The sequence below is a fragment of the Hemitrygon akajei genome, chromosome 11 (genome assembly GCF_048418815.1).
Source record: "Hemitrygon akajei chromosome 11, sHemAka1.3, whole genome shotgun sequence".
Classification (NCBI taxonomy): Eukaryota; Metazoa; Chordata; class Chondrichthyes; order Myliobatiformes; family Dasyatidae; genus Hemitrygon; species Hemitrygon akajei.
The window spans coordinates 144511866-144538368 of NC_133134.1; the positions used below are offsets into that span (position 1 = coordinate 144511866).

Sequence of the window (26503 nt, forward strand, 5' to 3'; positions counted from 1 at the left end):
AGAATGAAATTAACAGCTTATCTCTTCACATATTTTAACCAAGCTTCAGAACTATTTCATTTTCTCTTCCCTGGCGTTTTGAAGGAATAAACATATTGATCCCTGCCACAGTGCTGGCTGCTCCTTTGATTGAAGAATATTTCTGACAGCATTAACAACAACAGCAGTCCAAATTAAGAACTGTATCTTAAAATGCAGAGATCTTTTGAGAGAGAGATACTTACTGAGACACTATCACTGAAGTAATGCATCAATCTTAAAAAAACATACTTGTGATCAAAAAAATCCCAGATATCAACAGAAGCAGAAAAATATGTTTTCTAGACATACACTGTAATTGAACTTTAAGAATACTTCAATAATATCGCTACCTGCGTTTTCTCCTTAGAGAACCTCCTACAAACTTAATCTTTAAAAACACTTTGAATTCTGAATATGGCTCAGCAGCAACTTCTCATTTCTGGTTCTCATGAAATACTATAGGTTGTGTTATTATATAGAAGGTGCTTAGAGAATAGAAGATGTTTGTGTTTTATTTATATATATATATATATATATATTAGACAAATAAAAGTAGGTATTATTCAGAACAATAAGCTGAGTCATACAGTTTCTTACAGAGTTAATTTTGCTTCTCTTTCATTGGTTATCAGCTGAGAACGAAGTTGACGCCTCAAGAAATTCAGCAGTTTGCTTTGCTGCTCCGCGAGTATCGACTGGGTGCTTCAGTTGAAGATTATTGTGCTGAACTTCTTCAACTTTATGGAGAGAAAAGAAAGTTCCTCCTTTTAGGTAAAAACTTTTCCATGTGCATCAGAACTGATGAAATCATTCTTCCACTTGTGTAGGCTATTGAAACAGTTCTCTTCTGGCAGAAGAGATTTAAAAGAGTCAATAGAAATATCAGAACAAAAAAGAAAATATTTGGTTTTATTTCTGAAAATTTTAAAATATTTGCCTTCATTATCTTCTGTCCTGTTCTACATAAACCAACAGTGTTAGTCAAACTCAACTATTCACAAACAGTTTGGACTCCTGAAAGAATACAGTACAGCACTAGTTAAACTAATACAAAGACACAGAGACTGCAGATGCTGGAATATGGAACAAACCAATGCAATCCTCAATAGATCAGAGTTGATTTACAACTCATAACAATGTACTCCTTCTGCGTAGTCAATGGGAAGTTGATTAATTAATCAGCCCAAGCAGAACAGTGACTTGACTTCAGAATTACAATGATGATGCAAATTGTGTTCAATTTAACAGTAAACTCACTGCCTGCAGATTTCCAATATCCAGTCCCAGTGGGTGCAGCTCTTCACCGCTGGTGCATTCTTGGAAAAATATTCGTTCATTAACTTTCGGATTTATAGACCAGTTCGTTTCCATGCAGAGGCCAGTGGGCATCTTTCTGAGATATTTCAAAGAGCTGGGGAAGCAACAAAATTTGCTCATGCTGGGTTGATAAGATTATTTATAGTCATAGAGTCCTAGAGCTGTACAACATAAAAGCAGGCCCTTCAGCCCAACTCGCCAATGCTGACCAAGTTGCCCTCCTGTGCTAGTCTCATTTGCCTGCGGTTAGCCCACATTCCCCTAGCCTGTCTAAATGTCTTTTAGATTCTGTAATTTTACCCACCCCTACAACTTTCTTTGGCAGCTTGTTCCACATACTCACCACCCTCTGTGTGAAAAAATTGTCCTCAAATTCCCTTTAAATCTTTTCCTCACACCTTAACATCCATGTTCTCAAGTTTTGGACTCCTTACCCCTGGAAAAAACTATGACCATTCACCTTACCTATGCCACTCATGATTTTGTAAATTTATACAAGGTAAGTTTCAGCCTCCTTTGCTCCAGGGAAAACAGTCCCAGACTATCCAGTCTCCCCTTATAGCTCAAGCCCTCTAGTTATAACAACGTCCTTGTGAATCCTCCCATTGCCTTCTCCAGCTTAATCACATCCTTCCTATTGTATGGCAACTACAGCTGCACTCAATATTCCAAATGCGATCTCAGCAATGCCTACACAACTGTAACAGGGCATCCCTACCATTGTACTCTATGCCCTATCCAATGAGAGTAAGCATGCCAAATGCTTTCTTCAACATATTATCTTCTTCTGGTGAAATCAGGGAACTTTGTGTTTGCACCTCTAGGTCTCTCTGTTCTACTATAGGTCTAAGTCCTGCCACTTACTGTTTAAGTTCTTCCCTAGTTTAACTTCCTAAAATACATCACTTCTACTTGCCTGATTTAAATTCAATCTGCCATTCCCCAGGTCAATTTGAACCTGTTGTAAACTTAGACAACCTTCTCCACTGTCCAACTCACAACCAATTTTGGAGTCAGCTGCATATTTACTAATCATGCTGTCCATTTTCTCATCAAAATAGCAGGGGACACAACACTAATCCCTGTGGCATATCATAATTTATCCTTCACAACAACCCTCTATTTCCTCCCACCAAATCAATATACCCTGTATTTTTAAATCCAATTGGCTTATTTGGCTCACTCACCCTGGATCCAATGTGATCTCACGTTATGGACTAGCCCACCATACAAAATTTGTTAAAGGCCTTGCTGAAGTCCATATTGATGATGCCCACTGCTCTGCCTTTGTCAATCCTCCTGGGGTCACATCTTCAAAAAGCTCAATTAAATTCACAAGACATAATTTCTCAGGCAGGGAGCCATATTAACTATCACTAATCACTCCTTGCCTGTCCAAATACAGACATATCCTGTCTTTCAGAATACTCTCCATTAACTTGGCCATCACTGATGTTAGTGTCACTACCCTATAGTTCCCTGGTTAGCCTTACTGCCATTCTTTAATAAAGGTACAAAATTTGTCATTCAGTTTTCTGGTTTCATTACCTGTGCCAATGGAAGATATAAAAATCTTCATCTGACCCCCAGAAATCTCCTTCTTTGCTTCCCCCAACATCTTAGAATACATTTTATGTTCTTAAAGACTGCTAACACTTCATCTCTTATAATATCATTATGTTTCCAATATCACTGTTCTCTTCCCTGAATTCCCTAATAATTGTGACTTTCTCCACAGCAAATACAAACAAGAGAGACCCTACATCCCTTATACTTCTGAATGGACTTGCTTGATGCCAGCTTCCTATGCCTGATATTTGCCTCTTTTTTTCGAGCCTCAATTACCCCTGTCAGCCAAGATTCCTTAATCTTGCAAGCGGTGCCTATGAATCCAAGAGAAACAAGTTAGCCCTAGGCTCTCACCATCTCACATCACTGAATCTCACTTGCCAGATATCCCCATACCTACTACCAGCCTCTCACAACAACCACTGCACGCATGCTGAACATATTGACTTCATTAACTTTGCTTTCAACTTTCACCCTGCCCTCAAATTTACCTGGTCTATTGCTGACACCTCCCTCCCCTTTCTTGATCTTTCTGTCTCCATCTCTGGAGACAGCCTATCTACTGACATCTACTATAAGCCTACAGACTCTCACAGCTACCTAGACTATTCCTCTTCCCACCCTGTCTCTTGCAGAAATGCTATCCCTTTCTCACAATTCCTCCATCTCTGCCGCATCTGCTCTCAGGATGAGACTTTTCATTCCAGGACGAAGGAGGTCTTCCTTTTTTAAACAAAGGGGCTTCTCTTCTTCCACCATCAACTCTGCTCTCAAACGCATCTCTCCCATTTCCCGCACATCTGTCCTCATCCCAACCACCCACCACCCCACTCGGGATAGATAGATAGATAGATAGATAGATAGATAGATACTTTATTCATCCCCATGGGGAAATTCAACATTTTTTCCAATGTCCCATACACTTGTTGTAGCAAAAACTCATTACATACAATACTTAACTCAGTAATAATATGATATGCATCTAAATCACTAACTCAAAAGCATTAATAATAGCTTTAAAAAAAGTTCTTAAGTCCTGGCAGTTGAATTGTAAAGCCTAATGGCATTGGGGAGTATTGACCTCTTCATCCTGTCTGAGGAGCATTGCATCGACAGTAACCTGTCACTGAAACTGCTTCTCTGTCTCTGGATGGTGCTATGTAGAGGATGTTCAGGGTTTTCCATAATTGACCGTAGCCTACTCAGCGCCCTTCGCTCAGCTACCGATGTTAAACTCTCCAGTACTTTGCCCACGACAGAGCCCGCCTTCCTTATCAGCTTATTAAGACGTGAGGCGTCCTTCTTCTTAATGCTTCCTCCCCAACACGCCACCACAAAGAAGAGGGCGCTCTCAACAACTGACCTATAGAACATCTTCAGCATCTCACTGCAGACATTGAATGACGCCAACCTTCTAAGGAACCTTCTAGGGTTCCCCTTGTCCTCACCTACCACCCCACCAGCCTCCGGATCCAATATATAATTCTCCATAACTTCCATCACCTCCAAAAGGATCCCACTACCAAGCACATCTTTCCCTCCCCCCCCCCACTTTCTGCTTTCCACAGGGATTGCTCCCTACGCGACTCCCTTGTCCACTCATCCCCCCCCCCCCATCCCTTCCCACCGATCTCCCTCCTGGCACTTATCCTTGTAAGCGGAACAAGTGCTACACCTGCCTTACACTTCCTCCCTCACCACCATTCAGGGCCCCAGACAGTCCTTCCAGGTGAGGCGACACTTCACCTGTGAGTCGGTTGGTGTGGTATACTGCATCCGGTGCTCCCGGTGTGGCCTTTTATATATTGGCGAGACCCGACGCAGACTGGGAGACCGTTTTACTGAACACCTACGCTCTGTCTGCCAGAGAAAGCAGGATCTCCCAGTGGGCACACGTTTTAATTCCACGTCCCATTCCCATTCTGATATGTCTATCCATGGCCTCCTCTACTGTCAAAATGAAGCCACACTCAGGTTGGAGGAACAACACCTTATATACCGGCTGGGTAGCCTCCAACCTGATGGCATGAACATTGACTTCTCTAACTTTCATTAATGCCCTTGCTCCCCTTCTTACCCCATCCCTGATATATTTAGTTTTTTTTCCCCTCCCTTTTTTTCTTTCTCTGTCTGCCCATCACTCTGCCTGTTCTCCATCTCCCTCTGGTGCTCCCCCCTCCCCCTTCCTTTCTCCGTAGGCCTCCCGTCCCATGATCCTTTCCCTTCTCCAGCTCTGTATCCCTTTTGCCAATCACCTTTCTGGCTCTCAGCTTCACCCCACCCCCTCTGGTCTTCTCCTATCCTTTTGCATTTTCCCTTCCCCCTCCTACTTGCAAATCTCTTAGTATCTTTCCTTTCAGTTAGTCCTGACAAAGGATCTCGGCCCAAAACGTCGACAGCGATTCTCCCTATAGATGCTGCCTGGCCTGCTGCGTTCCTCCAGCATTTTGTGAGTGTTGCTTGAAGTTCCAGCATCTGCAGATTTCCTCGTGTTTGCCACAGCCAACATTCACAAGCTTCTGTCTAAAGCCATCAAAATTTGCCTTGCCTCAGCTTAAGATCTTAACTTGTAGCTCAATCCTATCTCTTTCCAAACGATTTTAAAATTAATAGAATTATTGTCACTGTTTCCAAAGTGTTACCTTTGATACTTCAAACACTTGCCCGGCCTTATTTCCCAACAGGAGGTTAAGTGTTGTCATATCTGTGGTAGGGTCATCTACTGATTGCTTGAGAAAGGTTCCCTGGACATACTATATAGGTTCAACCATATCTAAGCAATTTGTCCTGAAGCAGTACCAATCAATACTAGGTAAGTTAAAATCATGTACTGTCAGAACCCAAATATTCCTATGGCTATCTACAAACTCCCCTAATTCCTGCTGACTATTGGGTGACCTAGAGTACAATTCCATGAAAGTGATCACCTCCTTCTTATTCCTATGTTTTACACATATACTGTCACTGAATGTCTCCCCCCCAAAAAAAAACACCCAGAAATATTCTAAGCACTGCTGTGATGTTCTCCCTAATCAAACCACAATTCACCCTTGTCTCTTACCTACAGAATCTGTATTCTGGAACACGAGTTGCCAGTCCTGCCCATGCCTCAACCCTGTTTCTGTGAAAGTGAAAATCTCAGGTGTCTATCCTACACCTGAGTTCATCTGCCTAACCTGTCAGGCTTCTTGCATTAAAAGAAATTCAATTTAAGCTCTCAAACCTTCCTCACTCCCTGTCTTACCCCTGCCTGCTGGAATTGCTCACTTTAATTTCAGTGAGATGACTTTCTCATCTGCCACACAGCTACTGAAAGCTTGCTGGTTTGTTAGCTTAACAGTCTTCAACATATGGATCACACTGCAAACAAATCTATTTAGCCAACTTTATAGTGGACATATCATTATAGCCTTGCTTTACATTTTTCTTCTACTTTACTAGAGGGTTTCTGATTATGTATGTTCATTATGTAAAAAATGACATATTGAAAATCAAACAAACGTGGTTGAACCGTTGTCTGTATTTTAACCATGATGATAATATATCAAAAACTGCCCACATGCCATTTAATAGCATTGGGGCAGAGAACTTGTTAAGTAAAGAAAGACAACCAGGCAAACCAAGTTCATATTAAATATCACAGTTTATACAGGAGAGATAGGAACCCTAATAGTTTCTGTACAGAACATAACATCAGTTAGAAATATTGTATTTCAGCAGCATTCTAAGTTTTATGTTTCCTGACAATAAATCATTATCTCATTTTTCATGATAGTTGTGTGCCTATTTCCCTAGGGTTCCTTACAGTTGTTAAAAGCGAGGGAAGGGGAAGTTTAGCTCCCACTACATATTATATGTTCCCAATGGTGTGCATCTCAAATAGCTTCTGACAACCAAGTCCAGCTCCTGGCTTTCATGTGTGGCTTAGCTGCTAAACCCAGCGGAACTATTCCTACTGACAGGAGAAGTGGCAAAGGTATGTTACTGGTGCCTTAAAGCCAGTCACTGTGGGCAGATGAGGCTTGCCTGTTATGGTTGGCAGCTCATCTAGGAGAAAGAAAACCAATCTCAAATTTCAGCTGCCTTGCGGCTATACCCACGCATGAAGAAGGCTTCGGGAGTAAACCCCGAGGAAAAATCCGGAGCTGGAGTCCCTAAGGCAGTCCTACATGGAGTTCTATGCTGACTGACAACTCCTGTAATACTGCTGGTGCTAAGCTGTACTGGTCTGTACCGTTTCTTTGGATTCATCAGCTACATGGAGAGGAGAAGCCTGCTGCAAGGCAATAGCTTCCTCTCTATTTCGTACCGCCCTGGCTTGCATATCACGTAGACAGCGAGAAAGCAATAACCATCGTTGATCCCAACCAATGGAGGGCCTATTTCCCAAGAATACAATCCTAATTATGTTTGCTAGTATTGCACTTTATTTTGTAATAGAATCTGGTAACAAAAATAATTTGATTATTCAGAAATTCCTCAAGGCCCTATTTTCCACCTCTCCACCCAGATATCCAGCAAATGCTTAGGTTACTTTGCATTTCTGCTACTATGATGTGACTCAGAAAACTATTTTTTTTATTGGTCATCCCTTGTTCACCTTTTCTTGAATATCACCTATGAAACTATACATTTCCCCTGCCATTCAGAATGTAATATTATCAAACCTGGGGAACCATTTCTCAATGAAGGCAGACATCAAGGATGAAATTCATCTTCGTTTTGAGTGTGTCATGTCAGCCTTTGGTCAATTGTGGAAAAAGATCTTGGTGTTGGCACAAAACTGAGCAATGGTGACACTTGTCCTCTGATATGTTTCTGAAGCCTGGACTACATAGATATAAATGCTTTCAAATTCATGAGAAGGATAATCAAATTAATATCATTAAACCTTATTACCATAAGAGATAGAAGGACAATTGGGCCATTTGATCATAGCTGATTTTATTTTTCCCTCTAAACACCATTCTCCTGCCTTCTCACCATAACTAATCAAGAAACTATCAACCTCTGCTTCAAATATACCCAATGACTTGGCCTCCACAGCCATCTGTGGCAAAAAATTCCACAGATTCACTATATCTGCTTATAGAAATTCCTCCTTATCTCTGTTCTAAAGGGGTGGCCTATTATTCTGAAGCTGTGCCCTTTAGTCCTAAATCCTCCCCATTACTGGAAACAACTTCTTGATATTCACTCTACTAGGCCTTTCAATATTTAGTTAGTTTTAATGAGATCCTCCATCTTTCTAAACTCTAAAGTGCAGGCCTGCAGCCATCTAATGCCGCTCGTCTGTTAACCCTTTCATCCCTGGAGTCATTCTTCTAAACTTCCCAGGGACCCCCTCCAAAGTTAGCACATCCTTTCTTAGATATGGGGCCCAAACTGCTCACAATATTCCAAATACGGTCTGACCAGTGCTTTATAAAGCCTCAGCACTATATCCTTGCTTTTATATTCTCATCCCCTCAAAATGAATGCACACATTTTTTCGTTTTTCTTTTTTTTCTTTTATTCTTTTTTATTTTTTGCTCTCTTTTCTCACTACTTAATTTAATTACATAAATTACAGTAAGAAATAGATATTTTTTAATTTTATGTATTGCAATTTACTGCTGCAGCAGAACAATAGATTTCATGACATATATCAGTGATATAAAAATCTGATTCTCATTCTCATTCTGACCATTACATTTGCTTTCCTTACAAATGACTCAAACTGCAAGTTAAAGTTTAGGGAATCCTGTGCTAGGATTCCCAAATATCTTTGCACATCTGCTTTCTGAATTCATTCCTCATTTAGAAAATTGTCTGCATCTTTAATTCTTCCACCAAAGTGCATGGCCATACATCTCCTTGCACTGCATTGCATCGGCTTCTTCATTGCCCATTCTACCAACCTGTTCAAGTTCATCTGCAGACGCCCTTCTTCCTCAACGCTACTTGTTTCACCTATCTTTGTCTCATCTACAAGCCTGACCATAAAGCCAACAATTCTGTCATTCAGATCATTAACATATGATGTGAAAATTAGCAACTCAACACCAACCCCTGTAGAACACCACTAGTCACCAGCAGCCAATCAGAAAAGACCTCCCTTATTTTCACTCTTTACCTTCTGCTAGTAACTTTCCTGAAATACTTTGGGCTCTTGATTTGGTTAGCAGCTTCGTCTGCAGCACCTTTTCAAAGACCTTCTGAAAATTCAAGTGGACAACATCCACTTTTTTGTCTATCCTGCCTGCTTCTTCCTTAAAGAATTGCAACAGATTTATCAGGTAAAAATTTCTCCTTAAGGAAATTGTGCCAACTTTGGCCAATTTTATTGTGTGCTTCCAAATACCTGAAACCTCATCCTTAATAATGGACTCTAAAACCAAGCACTGAAGTCAGGTTAACCATTCTATAATTCCCTGTCTTTTGCCTCCCTCTTTTCTTAAAGAGTGGGGTGACATTTGTGATCTTTCAGTTCTCTGGAACTATTATTGACTCCAATGTTTCTTAAAGATCACTTCAAATGCTTCACAATCTCTTCAGCTATCTCTTTCAGAACCCTGGGGTGTATTCCATTTGGTTCAGGTGACTTATCCACCTTCAGACATTGCAGTTTACCAAGCATCTTCTCCTTAGTAATTGCAATTAACAGTGGCTTCTGCCCCCTGACTCCTTCCATTTTCTGGCATTTTACTGGCATCTATCACAATGATGGCTGACAAAAAAAAAAATACTTATTCAATTCATCCATCACTTCTTTGTTTACTACTTCTCTGGCAATATTTTCCAGCTATCTGATGTCCACTCTTGTCTCTCTTTTACTCATTATATATCTGAAAATTCTTTTGGTATCCTTTTTTTAATATTATTTCTAAGTTAACTTCATATTTCATCTTTTCTCCCCTTATTGCCTTTTTGGCTACCTTCTGTTTGTTTTTAAGAGCTTCCTGATATTTTGGTAGTATTATATGCCCTCTATTTTGTTTTTATGTTGTCTTTGGCTCCCTCATCAGCCACAGTTTCCTCATCCTCCCTTTAGAATACCACTTCTTCTTTGGGATGGAATTATCCTGCGTCTTCTAAATTACCCCCCAGAAAGTCCTGCCACCTATTTCAATTCTACTTTCCTTTCCCATTCCAACATGTCAGTCCTAGGCCTCCTCTACTGCCACAATGAGGCCACACTCAGACTGAAAGAATAAAACCTTATGTGTAGCCTCCAACCTGATGGCATGAGCATTGATGCCCCATTCCTGTTTCTCTCACACACCTCCTCTTCTCACCTGCCCATCATCTCCCTCTGGTGCTCCTTCACCTTCCCTTTCTTCCATGGTCTCCGATCCTCTCTTATCAGATCCCCCCTTCTCCAGCCCTTCGTCTATTTCACCAACCAACTTTCCAGCTCTTTACTTCACCCCTCCCCATCTCCTAGTTTCCCTACCACCTTGTACTTCTTCCTTCACTCCCCTCACCTTCTTATTCTGACTTCTCCCCTTCATCTTCGGTCCTATTGAAGGGTCTTGGCCTGAAACATTGACTGTTTACTTTTTTCCACAGATGCTGCCTGGCCTGCTGAGTTCTCTAGCAGTTTGTGTGTGTTGCTTTGGATTTCTAGCATCTGCAGATATTCTTGTGTTTATGAAGTCTTGCCATTGCTGCTCTGCTGTAATCCCTGCTAAGCCAACCTTCCCTTTAATGAGGCCTTAGTTACACTCTGTCACATACATTGGGCAAGATGTGTCACATACATGACCAATGCCAGACTTCCAAAACAGACTCTCTATGAATCTCTGTGCTCAAATCTTCTTTAAAGAAATGCACATCCCCACTGATGTGCAATAAACACCCAGCATGACAAAGGTTGCTCATGTTGGTACGGAGTACCTTGAGGTCATTTATTGGAAGCACCCAGTAGCCATGCGTGAGCAGCAGAAGGAGCGGACGACCTCAAAAGCCACTTAAACTGCCTGCCAATTTGTGGAAGAGTAGGCAATTGCCTCATTAGCCTCTTCTAAACCAGAAAATCTCATCATCCGCTCTGTGAGTCTGCTTATGATGTGCCTATCTTCAAATCTCCGTTGTTTGAATAACTAGTTTGTTAATCAGTGACCATAAGTACTGTAGATATAATTATGGGAGCAAAGAAACATAATCTGCTCTCATGTCACAGTTTGGTCTCAACCTGTTAGAGATACTCTCTTTGTATTTCTTTTTTCTCTGTTCCAGTTCTGATGTTAGTTCTCAAAGACAACATGTTAACTTTGTTTCTTATTCCACAGCTGATGCCTCACCTGTTAATTGTTTCTAGTATTCTCTATTTCTATTGAAGTGGTGGAGATTTGGTCTGACTAACTGCATAGAGGTCAAGATTTGACTTGCTTGTTGATGTGAACTAGAGGTCATAGATTAAAGGTGAAAGGTAAAATGTTTAAGAGGAACCTGAACTGTCACTTCTTTCTCAGGGGGTGGTGTAAGTGTGGAACGAGCTGCCAGCGAAAGTGGTGAATGCAAGTTTGATTGCAACTTCTAACAGAAGTTTGGATAAGTACATGGATGGGAGAGGTATAGAGGGGTATGCCACCAGTATGGGTCAGCTAGGCAGAATAACAGTTCAGCATGTATTATATGAGCTCGCAGGATCTGTGTCTGTGCTGTAGTGCCCTATGACTCTGACTCCATGTTCCCATACAAACGATATATTCATATTCTGCCAAGTAGTTTTATTTTAAGAATGTATTAAATATTGAAATGACTATTTAATAAACAAATTCAGTGTTTGCCAATCAAAGGCACCTTCTTCACCTTATATGCTGAATTCACTTCATTGAATTCCTGTTACTGTTTTCAATTGAGAGTTCAGATTCAACCCCACTAACTTTAACAATGATCTTTCAAGAATTGAATCGATTCTGGCATTGTACCAGATGACTGGAAAATTGCAGATGTTACTATACTATTTAAGAAGAGTGGGAGGCAGCAGAAAGGAAACTATAGACCTGTTAGCCTGAATTCAGTGGTTGGAAAGTTGTTGGAATCGATTGTTAGGGATGAGATTATCTGGAGGCACATGATAAAATAAGGCAAAGCCAGCATGGTTTCCTGAAAAGAAAATCCTGTCTGACAAACCTACTGCATTTTTTTGAGGAAATTACAAGCAGGGTAGACAAAGGAGATGCAGTAGAATGTAGTGTACTTAGATTTTTAGAAGGCCTTTGACAAGGTGCCACACATGAGGCTCCTTAGCAAGATAAGAGTCCATGGAATTACAGGGAAGTTACTACATGGGTGGAGCATTGGCTGATTGGCAGAAAACAGAGAATGGAAATAAAGAGATCCAATTCTGGCTGGCTGTTGGTTACCACTGGGGTTCCCCAGGGGTCGGTGTTGGGACCGCTGCTTTTTAGATGTATGTCAATGATTTGGACTATGGAATTAAAGATTTTTGGCTAACTTTGCCAATGACACAAAGATAAGTGGAGGAGCAGGTAGTGTTGGGAAAACAGAGAGCCCGCAGAGATAGTTCAGGGGAATGGGCAAAGAAGTAGCAAATGAAATACAGTGTTGGAAATTGTATGATCATGCACTTTGGTGGAAGAAATAAACAGTCAGGCTATTATTTAGATGGGGAGAGAATTCAAAATGCAGAGATGCAAGGGTACTTAGGAGACCTTGTCCAGGTTGAGTCTGTAATGAGGAAGGAGAATCCAATGTTTACATTCATTTCAAGAGGTATAGAATATAAGAGCAGGGATGTGATGTTGAGGTTCTATAAAGCACTCATGAGGCCACACTTGGAGTATTGTGTGCAGTTTTGGGCTCCTTATTTTAGAAAGGATATACTGACATTGGAGAGAGTTCAGAGAAAATACACAAGAATGATTCCAGGAATGAAAGGGTTACTGTATGAGGAACGTCTAGTAGTTATTGGGCTATATTCCCCCGAGTTCAGGAGAATGAGGGGGGATCTCATAGAAACATTCTGAATGTTAAAAGGCCTGAACAAATCAGATATGGCAAAGTTATTTTCCATGGTAGGGGAGTCCAGGACAAAAGGGCACGACTTCAGGATTGAAGTACGTCCATTTAGAACAGAGATGTGGAGAAATTACTTTAGTCAGAGGGTGGTAAATCTGTGGAATTTGCTGCGATGAGTGGCTGTGGGGCCAAGTCATTGGGTGCATTTAAGGAAGAGATAAATAGGTTTTGATTAGCCACGGCATCAAAGGGTATGGGGAGAAGGCAGGGGAAGTGGGAATGACTGGAAGAATTGGATCAGCTCATCATTGAATGGTGGAGCAGACTCAATGGGCTGAAAGGCCTACCTACTTCTGCTCCTAAATCTTATGGTCTTATGGTCTTTCAGAGTTGATATTTCCAAGGGAGGTGAAGATAGCTGTTTGATACATTTGCAACTTCTTCAATTTGTGCGGGGGGAATTTTAGGTTATTTAACAAGTGTATTGCTCTTAATGTAGGTATGCGGGCCTTCATACCTGATCAAGATGCCAGCTACTTTGAGGGCTTTTTAGAAAGCATCGGAATTAATGATGGAAGAGGAATCCTGACAGACAGCTTTGGAAGAATTAAGCGAAGCATGAGTAATACATCAGCATCTGCTGTCAGAAGTTATGACAGTTGGTCTGTGCCTACAGAATCAGATGGATTTGAAAAAATGATTTCAAATATCACACATGACATTGAAGCTTTAGGATGTGATGTGGAAGATGATTTATTGTGATGGATGTGTGGTTGTCTATTCATTTTATTTAGCATTTCTAATTAATAAATTTACTTCAGTCACTCAGCACAATAGCTGTAAAAATCTGCTAGTCTTCTTCAACTCTGATTTAAAAATATACTGTGCTACAGTAAATATTTGAATTTACTGAATGTTTAGAAAGGTCTTAATAGTTCAATAAAAAATGCAGCTGAGTGGCATTATTATACTAAAGTTTAGTACATACATTACAATTTTCTATGCCCCTGATCATCATAATAACCCAAACTTTGCTCTAGAAAGGCCAATATACTGTATTCATGAGATTTTGTACAGACGAATTTCAACCATCTGAGGTAAGGATTCACACAAACAGACAGCACATGACATTTTGAAGTTTATATGAGAGTCAGATTTTTTTGCTAACTTCCACAAAATTATAATATTATTACGTAAAACTAATTTGAATTGGGTTCCTGAATTCTTTGAAAGTTGAAAAAAACCATCCAAAACTATGAATAATAAATGCTATTTAAAAAGTGCATACATATAATTGAAGTTATTATTATGTTAAAATATAGTGGAATGAACGCTAATTGCATTATCTGTTTTGAAGGCCTTGCTGTGATGCTTATAGTAATGCTGTAAGTGCAATAATAACTCATGCTTGCACATAGATGAAATCGCTGGTGAGAAACTAAAATCATAAACAAATTATGTATGTTCCATAAACCTGCTTTATTTCTACTATATGCTCCTTTTCAAACTTAATTTCTTTTTTCTCTCTTTCTTGCTTCACTCCCACCTTCCTGTCAAAAGGTTTAACCTCTTTCTTTTTGTTAGGTTTACTTTTAACCTTTCTCATTTTGTTTCCTCTTTCTTCTTTATCCTGTTTGTCTTCCAGTGTTTCTCAGAAATGTTCTATCTTTGATGCACAATGCTCCATCAACATGTCAGTTCTTAAATTTGATACAGCCAAAGTCAGAAGAAGTACTCTAGCTGCCCCAGGAAAGGAAACAGGAGCCAAACAGAATTTTGGAAAGATATATTAGGTGAGAACCTTCCATCAGACAGAAAATAGGGGGAAGACTGAGATTGATGACACTGGCAGATACAGGATCAGGTCTGGCAATACTTGCCTCTGGTAGGGAATGTTATTGATCAGTATTGACATAGAGAGCTAGAAATTCATTTGTGCTAGAGACGTCACTATTAACAGCTGTTTCCAACAACCCCACTGACTCTGATCATGAGGCAACTGCAGCAAAACTCAACATTGCTCAAGTCATCGGCTCTGCGTATTTCCTTTAGAGTTCTTTACCATTACTATGGAGCATTTGTCTGAAGATAATTGATTTGCTGCATGTTGGGACCAAAGTAGTGAGATATCACTAATTTGTAGTTTGGTTCCAGAGCTGGGGGGGCAGTGGGGATTCAGTGATGTGTGGATGGAGATGTCAATACAGCTCGTCTAAAGCCAAGGTAGGAACCGCTATGTGGGTCAAGCCATTAGAACACATTTGAAAAGTGTCCAATAGCAGGCATACGTCAGCACAACATGATCTAATTTCTTGGGCAATATTCTAAAACATTTTAAGGAGAAAGATGTAATTCCACATATAACTTGTTTGGAAGACATATCCCTGACACAAGTAATGATTGCAAGTAGTCAAATTTCTGAATCAGAAGCTTCAAGGTTCAAATCAGCACAGTTGCATACCACTCTAAAAATAACTGATAGTAATGTGCAAAGTGTTTAAAAAAGTACCATGTTTATGATTGTTCCGTTTGAGGAGTCTAGCTGAACTCAAATTAGCTCAGGGAATATTGGTAGGATGTGGCATTAAGAATTTGACATGATAATAAAGGTTTAGAACGGGTAAGACTCATTAATGGTGAGTGAGGGATTTGGAAACATAACAGGAAAATAATGAAGTACTTGTTTAGTGTAAAATTGGCCCTAATTTTAACTAATTAATTGAGTTAAGTGTTCCATTTATAACCAATTATCATTGTTCACAAAAAGTAATTCATGATGTTGTCTTGTAATTAATAGGCTATCTGACTCAATCATGATTTATTTCATGACCCAATTTCCCCTCATGTTAAAAATGTGACAAACAAGCACAAAGTGTGTTTGTAAATAAAAATGATTAACACAAGAGATTCTGCAGATACCACAAAACCAGAGCAACAGACATAAAATGCTAAAGGAGTTTAGCAGGTCAGGCAGAGAGGAACAAAATGTCGACGTTTCAGGCCGAGACCCTTCACCAGGATTCCTGTGAATAAAGATGAATATCATTCTGCTAACATTGATAGTAAGTCAACTTTAGTGTGAAATGAACAGAGAATGTTGTACAGGCAATTATGTGCAATGTTATATGATTGATTTTTGTGTAGAGTAATAACATAAGAGATGCAACATAACTGTACATACTGTTTTTTCATTTCTGTAATGGGCCTAGAGTAGAGTTGCTGATTTAGGAGCAAGCAACAGTGAACTTTGGTTTGGCATGGATGGCTTGTTGGCCAGATCCTGCCTGGAGATGACATTACACATTTTAATTTTCTGTTCCCACAAAATACATTCACAGAACACAGACTGCAGCTTCAATTGCGAGGACCAAGAAGGTATGGTCAAAGGAGGCAGAGGAGCACTTATAGAAATGCTTTGAGTCGTGTGTGCGATAACAGTGAAACAACATTTTCTTTCATCTCTTGCGATATGATTATATGATTGTAGAATGTTCATGTGTTCTGAGATTACAGCTTGTTCCTTCCTCTCCTGATAATATTGATTGATACTTGGGTACAATTCCTTAGGAATCATCCTTCTAGTATTACTTCATTTTACCTCAATCCCAACATGAGCAAGAAATTGACATATATATGGGAAGGCTGTTTAATATGAAACACCCTGGTCCGCAGCTGGCCTGTTCAAACAATTGCTGTCTTTTATGGCATCAGAGCACTGGCACTCATCCAGCATCTGAGAGGTCTGCTCTACCCAAGTCTCATATTCCTCTTTCCCCTCGGCGTGAGAATGTTCTCAGCTTTCGTTAACTAGGACTCCCCACCTGTGCACTTTGCCATTTATTCACCAGAGAGGTAAGGGCTGATGCTAACTCTGGATTCTCACTCCTCGCTGGGGGACTCATTAGACATTTCAACTCAGACCACTCTTTCCCCTCATTCTGCCGAAACAGGGGCAACATATCTTTGAAGTTTCTGCCCCAGCTACGGGAGACCCAGCTTACAATTCAGCATGCTTGCCTACACTCCCCTCCTCTCAGAAAGTATGGACAGCCCATGGCCCTCCCTCTCCCAGGGCCCCAATACTACCAGGCAGTTCCACTGCCGTTACATCAGTGCTAGTCTGAACTAGAGCAAAGACTATGCCCTCCATTTTCTCAAACCTGCACTCAACCCCTGCTGTATCCATAACCAATCACTCTACTGGACAATAGTTTAACTCAGACTTAAACACACAGCCTACTGGATCAATGCTCAAGGCAATCACACAGCATCTAATGAAATTGATCCTGGACGAGCCCCCACAATAAAACTCCCTGGTTTCTTTGGCTGTGTAAATCTAGAGAAGACACTCTCAAGTACCACCAAAGTCCTGAGATAGAGACGGCTCGTCCCACCCCAAGCCCCGGTTTGTGTGGATGCTGTGTAATTTGCTACCCTGTTTCAAATTAGTGCCACAAAATAACAGACAGTACACTGCATACGATTAAAGGAACCTTATTTATGAATCTTAACTTAACAAATGGATTAGTAAAGAAAAACAAAAAGAAAAGGTCCCATTTTAATTAAACAGTCCGATGTGCACAAGTTGGATCTCATCTTGAACTTCTCTGTCATTCACGCGCTGGGCTCTCGATCAGTGTGAAAGCACGCACCACCTTCCGAACATCGCTCACAATCCATCTTGAACATGTGGGTCTCCCACTGGATTGTACGCTATGATCGGGTCTCCCCAGCGTCTTCTCTCTTCATCACCTCTCGAACACAAGCCCAAGACCAACCTTATTGTCCCTTCCCAAGAAAACCTCCAGTAATCGGATGGCACACATTCCACATTATCCCTCATCTTCAACAATAACCCAAACAGGCTGAAAGCAGAACAGACAGCTCTTACAGAGCTGCTAAATGAAATACCTTCAGCACAACAGTAAAGATGTGAACCGGGGCATTACATATAATCAATGCTATTTTTTTACAATAATTTTTCAACCAGAGACAATGATCAGGAACTGGACTGAGACTGACAGAATACTTCTATTTGAACATTAGTTGAGATTAGTTAATTCAGTACAGATGAAAATCTTAACGGGGAACCTCCTCAGTTTTTCTTACATTCAGGATACCAAATATCATCAATGCAGCAAGGTAGAGCAGGGTAAGTATGCTTCATGATTAACTCATTGTGGTGCACAAATGTGACGGTCTGTCTCAGTCCTGTTCACTCAATCTGCAAAATCAGGCGGTCCATTTTATTTGCCAGCGGAGTTCTCAGCCATCATCCTAGTAGCAATGTACCAACATCACCTCAGGCCAACGTCAGGCAGACACTAAAGGAGCGGAGAACCGTGATCAGCAGTCACAAAACAGCACACTCAGATGCCATCCTTATGATTGCAGGGGTTTTCAACTAGGCAAGCTTGAAGAAGTCACTGAGCAACTGCCACTAACATATCATCAGTGGAAACAGAGAAGCCAACACACTTGAACACATACGGGAGTGGTCTGAGTCGGTGGACCTACCAATATAAAGGGATTCATCCTCGGATCTGAATGAATATGTCATAGTTGTCACCCGATTCATCAAGACCTGTGTGCCTTCAAGAACATACTAGACATACCCAAACCTAATGCCTCGGTGGAACCAGAAGATTCGTTGTCTGCTGAGGGCTAGATCTATTTCATTCAAGAGAGGTGATCCAGATATATAAAAGAAGTCCAAGTATAACCTACAGAAGGCTATTTTAAAAGCGAGAAAACAATTCCAATTGGAGATACAGATGGAATCCAATGTGCATCAGCTCCGTCAGGGTTTGCAAGCCATTACTTCCTACCAAGCAAAATCTAACGTCATGTAGGGTTGTGATGCTTCACTCCCAGATGAGCTAAATGCCTTGTATGCATGCTGTCAAAGGGAGAATAAAACTATATTAATGCAAGTCCCTGAAGCATCCGGTGATCCGGTGATCTCTGTCTCAGAGGCCGACGTCAGAATATCTTTCATGAAAGTGAACCCTCACAGGGCTCTAGGCCCTGGTGGTGTATGAGATAGGGTGAAGAAAACCTGTGCCAACCAAATGGCGGGCACAGATTTTCAATATCTCATTGTTGTAGCTGGAAGTTCCTGCCTGCTTCAGAAAGGCCATAATCATACCAGAAGAGCAGGGACTCCTGCCTCACTGACTATCACCCAGTGGCACTCACATCTACTGTGATGAAGTGCTTTGAGAGGTTGCTTAGAGCTTGAATCAACTCCTGCCTCAGCAAGGATGTAGGAGTTTGCTATCACCACAATAGGTCCACAGCAGATGTAATCTCCCTAGCTCTCTACTCAGCCTTGGATCATCTGGATAACAGCAATACCTACATCAGGCTGCTGTTTATTAACTGCAGCTTAGCATTCAACTCCATCATACCCTCAATATTAATCAACAAGCTCCAGAGCCTGGGCTTCTGTACCTACCTCTGAAACTGGATCGTTGACTTCCTGTTTGGGAGACCACAGTCAGTGCGGATCAGAAATAACATCTCCTCCTCGCAGATAATCAACACTGGCACATGCTAGTGGGATAAGGATGCATGCTCATCCCACTGCTCTATTCTCTCCACAGCCATGAATGTGTTGCCAATGACACAATTATTGTTGGCAGAATTTCAGTTGGTGATGAGGAGGTGTACGGGAGTGAGACATATCAACTGGTTGAGTGGTGTTAAAAGAACAACCTTGCACTCATTGTCAGTAAGACAATGGAATTGATTTGGACTTCAGAAGGAGTAAGTCGAGGGAACACAGCCCCGTCCTCATTGAGGAAACAGCAACGGAAAGGGTGAGCAGTTTCAAGTTCCTAGATGTCACATCTCTGAAGATCGATCTTGGGCCCAACATATTGATGCAATTGCAGAGAAGATTTGACAGTGTCCTGCCAAAGGGTTTCAGCCTGAAACGTCAACATACTTTATTCCATAGATGCTGCCTGACCTGCTAAGTTCCTCCTGCATTTTGTGTGTGGTGACAGTGGCTATATTTCATTAGGGGGTTTGAGGAGACTTGGTATGTAACCAAAGGTTCGCAGATTTCTACAGATGTACCATAAAGGGCATTCTAACTGGTTGTATCAACCGCTGGTATTTTGGGGCCACTGCACAGGATCAGAAAAAGCTACAGAAAGTTTTAAACTCAGCCAGCTCCATCACGGGCACTGGCTTCCCAAGCATCAAGGACATCTTCAAAAGGCGATGCCTCAAAAGGGTAGCATCTGTCATTAAAGACCCAGGACATGCCTCTTCTCATTCCTACCATCAAGGAGGAGGTACAGGAGTCTGAAGACACACACAGAATATTCTAGGAGCAGCTTTTCCCCCTCCGCCATCAGATTTCTGAATGGACAATTAATCCATGCACACTACCGCACTAATTTTTTTAAATTAACTCTCTTTTTCCACTACTTATTGAATTTAATATATATTCCTTATTCGAATTTACAGGTTATCATTATGTATTACAATGTACTGCTGCAGCAAAATAGCATACAGTACAAATTTCACAACGTATGCCAGTGATATTAAACCTGATTCTGATTCCGATTCCTGTATTTTAATGCAGTGCGTTGTTGTGAGATCTACCAAAATGAGCTTAATGTATTTACAGACAAGAATAAATGAAAACAATTGTAATCTCTAATTGTGAAGTAAAATTTTGCCATATTAAATAATTGAATACTGTATAGATTCCTTAATCTGATGTCTGAGATGAGGGGGCTTACTAATGAAAGATGATTGAGGAATATTGGCCTGCACTCGTTGGAATTTAGAAGAATATGCATGACAGACAGAATTTGCAGAGGGACTGATTAGCAAATGCTGAGAGGCCTTTTCCTCCCGCTGAAGAGGCTAGACTAGAGCAGATGCTCTTAGGGTAAGAGGTCAGCTATTTGGGTCTGACATGAGGAGAAATTTCTTTCTGCAAAGGGTTGTAAATCTTTGAAATTCTTTACCTCTGAGGCTTGGATCCATATTACTCATAAATTCAAGGCTAAAATCAATAGAATGCTGTTCACTAAGGGAGTTGAGGTTTTGGAGATGAATGGCAAAGTAGATGGGCCATTAGATCAGCCATACTTTTATAGAAACAGTTGGAGCAGTCTCAGTGGACTAAGTGGCCAACTCTCATTTCTGCGACTCTTGTGTTAGTTGTGGAAGAATGGTATAGCAAATGTTATACCAAAATATTCCACATTGTATCAACTGCAACTTGGTTGTTTAGTGGTTAGTATAACATTATTACAGCGCCAGGGACCCAATTGCAAGTCCTCCACTGTCCATATGGAGTTAGTTATGTTCTCCCCGTGACTGCGTGGATTTCCTCCAGGAGCTCTGGTTTCCTCCCACATTCCAGAGAAGTAAGGGTTAGTAGATCAATTGGTCTCAATGGTGTAACTGAGCAGTGTAGACTCATTGGGCCGGAAGGGCATGTTACCATGTTGTATCTCTAAACTAAAAATGAAAAACAATAAACACACTTCAATAGTACATGATTAAGTAAAATACTATATGTAATGTTGTCACTATACCATTTTGCTTTTGATATTCTGACCCATTTAAAAGCTTTAATACTTAGGTTAATGTATTGTTGCTCAGAAAGTGGAATTAAATTAATAATAAAAATATTGGAAAAAGAAAGAAAGTGATTAATTCCTGTTTTTTGAAGCCAACTGATCTGCAGTCAAGGCTATGGCCTAACTTTCAAGAATAGTAATATTCTGTTCTTGTGCCTGGATCTTACCATTTAAGCGTGAGCAAAGACACAGTAAGTTGAAGAATGCTGAGATGCATCTATATTTAATTAGGCCTGCTTCATTTTAAGCCCCCAGCAGCTATAAATAGGAGATCTTAAAGTTAATTACTGCCAGTGAGGAAACCCTGCTGATTGACAGCTGCTTGTAAATTTTTGACACAGGTTGAGATGTTTGGAGTGTCAAATTACTACCTTTTCACTTTTTTGACATAATGTGCATTTTTATAGACACCAAATGTACATGCAAAATTGTATGTAATAGTGCCTCACTCTGCACTTCGTGACAACTTTGCACTATAGTTTTCAATATTTAGCTCTGTCATAAAATTTTAATGCAACAATTAATTTTTGACATACTTGAAAATGTTTAATGGTGACAAAATTAGCTAATTCATTTATCCTTGAGCTTCAAATGCCACTGAATATTACTTGAGCTCTTGACTTTATAGGTGGAGCACACAGAAGACTGATTAATCTGCATATACCCGAAGTAAAGATTATTGCTGCCTTGAAGGAAAGTCAAAATTTCTCCAGCAAATCATGTTGCTAAAAATACAATCGGTATCATTAGAAATCTGCAAGATTCGATTCACCACAAAAACGTGTATCATATTTGAAATAGAGACTCCAAACTTTCAAGTGAATTGATGCCCATCTGAGTAATGTACATGAGATGATTGCACGGTCTCTGAAGTCTCAACCCTACTTCCTGTAAAAATCTCTATTTCTCTAAGAGAAATTATTTTAGTTCAATGAACTATAATTTCACTTCCACTCTGACCTCCTTGTCCTCGCCACTATTCACTGTTTCAGCAAAGTTCAAAGTAAGCCTCGGGAACAGCGCCTGATCTTTCAATTAACACCTGATATCCATTAGACTCAACAATTCTGATAACAATTCTTTTATTTTTCATCTTTAGGAGAGTAGATAGGAGGTATAAGAACTATTTTTTTTCTTAAATATGGAATAAGAACTGAAAATGCTGGCAAAGTTAAGTCAGGCAGCATCTGTGAATTAACATTTCAGATCCAAAACCCTGTGTCTCACCTCCCTCAGATGCAGATGGAGTGTTAGTGATGAGGAAGGGGCCAGGAACATTCCCATTTGAATCTCCAAGTTAAAGGGATTTAAGTGTTTGGCAGTGGCACTGTGGTGCTCAGGCAGGACTGAAGTGTGATTGAATATGAGGCCTGGTAGGGTGAAAGTTGAGGGCAAGGATTGTGGTTATGGGAGTGAGGAAGGGATAAATCAGCAACAGGATATCACGAAGGAGGGAAATGCTCACCCGTGCTATAAAGAAGGCAAATCAGAAATACCAATACAGAAGATAGCATGTTGTAGGACAGAACAAATTGAGAAACAGAGATTGGGACAATCAAGGCAGCTGCAGCAGGCTGTTAGGTTTACAGTGGGCAAACTGCTTAAAAAAATTCAGATTACAAAAGTGGATTCGCTGTCAAATCATTCATATGTAATTTGATGGAAAGAACGGTCAGGGAGCCAAAGGTTTTGTATTTGCCAGATTGACAAGCTCAATATTCTGTTATCACTACTAATCTATACAAATAGAATTTGTGTTCTGCCTTGCACTTTGGCCATAAATTTGTAGGGAAAGAAGGTATAGCTTTAAATTAAACTGTGATCCAAATTCAATCACCACAGGTACTATACTTAATACTAGTCTTCTGTTAATGCATTCTAACTCACTCAAACATGTAGCGAGTCTAAGTTGTGCATAGCAATGAATTAGTGAGGCTGATTAAATCGATTACCGATGGTCTTGCAGCTATTTCAAGATGTTGATAAAAGAATATTTCCATGGGTAATTTAGTTACCCTGCTATACATGTAAACTGTTCAATTGAAAAATGATCAGTAATTAACAGCTTTTTGCAATGTCTCATTGATTTATAGCTAGGAGCACAATTACATAATATATTACTGTCCTTGTTTTTTGTTACATTTGTGCGGCAGCTTTGCATTTACTGGAACTTATTCTGTGATCATATTTGAGCTTCACTTACAGAGCTCTGATGATATTTTTCTGCAATCACTTGGCAACACACATCTAGGAAAAATTGTATGCAAGGAGGAAGTGGGAAGCAAAATTTTGCTGATGATTGAATTTCAAGTTGGAGAATATACTGGAAAATTTCAGGTAGCATTTAGGGAAAGAGGAAGAGAGTCAACATTTTGGGTCAATAGCCTTCTATCAGAATTTATTTGCAATTTTAACTCAGTTTCTCTCCCCAAAGATGCTACCTGACTTGCTGAAATATTCTGTTTTTATTTAATGTCAGAGATTTGAATGCATGGTGTGGAAGGAATAGGTTCCAATTCATGGCCATTGCCAGTACTGCAGTACTGTAGAAAGAGGGAACTCGTTAATTGGGATGAATCAGGACAAAATTGAATGCTTTTAATGTATGGAGCATTTGAAACAGGATTCATAAATTAATGACACAAATAGAGATAGATGGATAAAATATATAGTTATTATAGAGAAATGGTTACAGAATGACCAAGATTATGAATTTGATACTTCAGGATACTTAAAATGGATAAAATGATGGCATGTCATAGATAATAAAGGAAACCTACACAAACAGAGAACTATATTCACTCAATAAAATTAATTAATAGAATCAATTTTTGTGGAGCTAAGAAACATCTAGAAACAGAAAAATTGATGACCTTTGTCTGTAGGCCTCAAACCATTACAACAATATAGGGCAGAGTATTAATCAGGAAATCAAATATCCATGCAATAAGGTTAATACAATAATCATGATTAACCTTAATCTGTTTTTGAAGAGCACACCAAATGTTCAATGGTGGTGTGGAGGACAAATTTGTGGAGTTTGGAGATAATTTGGAGATAGACTTCCAAATTAGGGTGTTGAAGAACCAACACACTACATCTTAACCTGTAGTGATAAGAAAGAGTTAAAATAGTAATCTGAGTGATAAGGGAGAATGTTGATAGAAGTTCAGATAAGTGATTTAGTCAAATCTGAAAGAGCCATACATTGCATTAAAGAAAACCACAAAGGTTTAAGATGTGAGTAGGCTACGGCAAACTAAGAAATTACATTGAAAGTTAGAGTAAATGAGTAATTGCTAACTGCTGAAGAACTAAATACATAGCTTACAGCCACATCTATCCCTTATGATACAAAACAACAGGCAAAGTAATCTAACCACAGCTAAGAAGAGATACAAATGAGCATATAAATTAAGAGCAGGCATAGGCTAATTGGATCATTAAGCCTGTTTCAATATTCAAGAAATATATGACTCATCAGACTGTAAAGTCAGATCCACATTCCAGTCTACTCAAAGCAATTGGAATAGGTTTTGGTTTTGGTTTATGATTCTCACATGTACTGAGATATAGTGAAATGGTTGTCTTACACGCTTTCATGTAGATGAAATCAATATACAGTGCATTGAGGTACAATCAGGTAAGACAATAACAATGCAGAATCATGACTTGAGGATTGCAGGGCGCCCATTCAGAACAGAGATGCGAAAAAATTCTTTTAGCCGGAAGGTGGTGAATCTATGGAATTTGTTGCCACGGGCGGCAGTGGAGGCCAAGTCATTGGGTGTATTTAAGGCAGAGATTGATAGGTGTCTGAGTAGTCAGGGCATCAAAAGGTTATGGTGAGAAGGTGGGGGAATGAGACTAAAGGGGAGATTGGATCAGCTCATGATGAAATGGTGGAGCAGACTTGATGGGCCAAAAGGCCGATTTCTGCTCCTTTGTCTTTTGGTCTAATAAATAAAACAGCTAAAGAGCAAGTAGACAAAAAGGCGAAAAGTCATAACATAGTAGACTGTGAGGTCAAGACAACAACCTATTGTAGCAGGGAACTGTTTAATAGTCTCCATCTCCTGCCTGTACTCTGACTCATTATTATTTGATATATGTCCACTTCAATAGTATCAAATAGTACATTTAGTTAGAGCAGAATCTGGCCACACCTACAGGCAGGCAAGTTGGGGGAGAGGGTGCGACCTTGTGGAGCACAAGTGTTAGAATAACTGTGGTGGAGGTGTTGCTCCTATCCTTATAGAATGTGGTCTGTTGGTCAGGAAGTCAACCTCCTGTTTATCAAGAGCTAGCAACCTCTTTGCCCTCTTGATTATCAAGAACTTATCCAGCCCTGCCTTAAAAAAATCAAGCTTCTATATCCACCACCCATTGAGGAATAGAGTTCTGAAACAAATGCCTCATCTCAGTCTTAAATGGGAAACACCCTGTTTTTCAAAGAAAATGTTTATTTTTTTGAATAGCAGTAAATTCAAGGACTACCGGCCTCAGCCCAGCGCCCTGATCCTGATACAAGATGGCCCCTAACCCCTCCCGACTTGCATCGGCGTGTAGCACGTAGGGCAATCGGGGGTCTGCAAAAGCCAGCACCGGCACCTGAGTCAGCATCTCCTTCAGTGACTGAAAAGCCACTTCACATTGGTCATCCCATCTCTGTCCGAAGGGCTCTGACGGGTTCAAACATTCTCCAGCCTCCCGTCCTCTCCTCCCTTTCCCTTTCTGTCCCAGAGGAGGGTCGCCACTTCGCCCCACTCAGACAGGCCAGCGCGTCTTCAACCCTGGGGACTGTATACTGGTCAGGGACGGTGCACCTAATCAGGGTCCTATAGTCCACACACACACGAATCTTCCCATTTTTCGTCCTGGCCACGACTATCGGGGACGCATAAGGGCTGCGGGACTCCATAATGATCCCAGCTTCCTTCAACTTACTCAAATGCTGCCGTACATCCTCCACGTCTGCAGGGGCCAGTCGCCGTGACCTTTCTCGAAACGAGGTGTCT

General features: G+C 40.4%; 1 protein-coding gene across 1 annotated transcript in view; it reads left to right on the forward strand.

The window, feature by feature from the left end:
* Positions 1-14278, forward strand: part of ccm2l (CCM2 like scaffold protein) — a 65630-nt gene extending 51352 nt beyond the window's left edge. Inside the window, exons 9-10 of the mRNA XM_073061863.1 lie at positions 654-792; positions 13376-14278. Of these exons, the coding sequence (XP_072917964.1) occupies positions 654-792; positions 13376-13638 (402 nt within the window). The 3' untranslated portion in view covers positions 13639-14278. The remainder of the gene's footprint in view (positions 1-653; positions 793-13375) is intronic.
* Positions 14279-26503: the final 12225 nt, after the last annotated feature.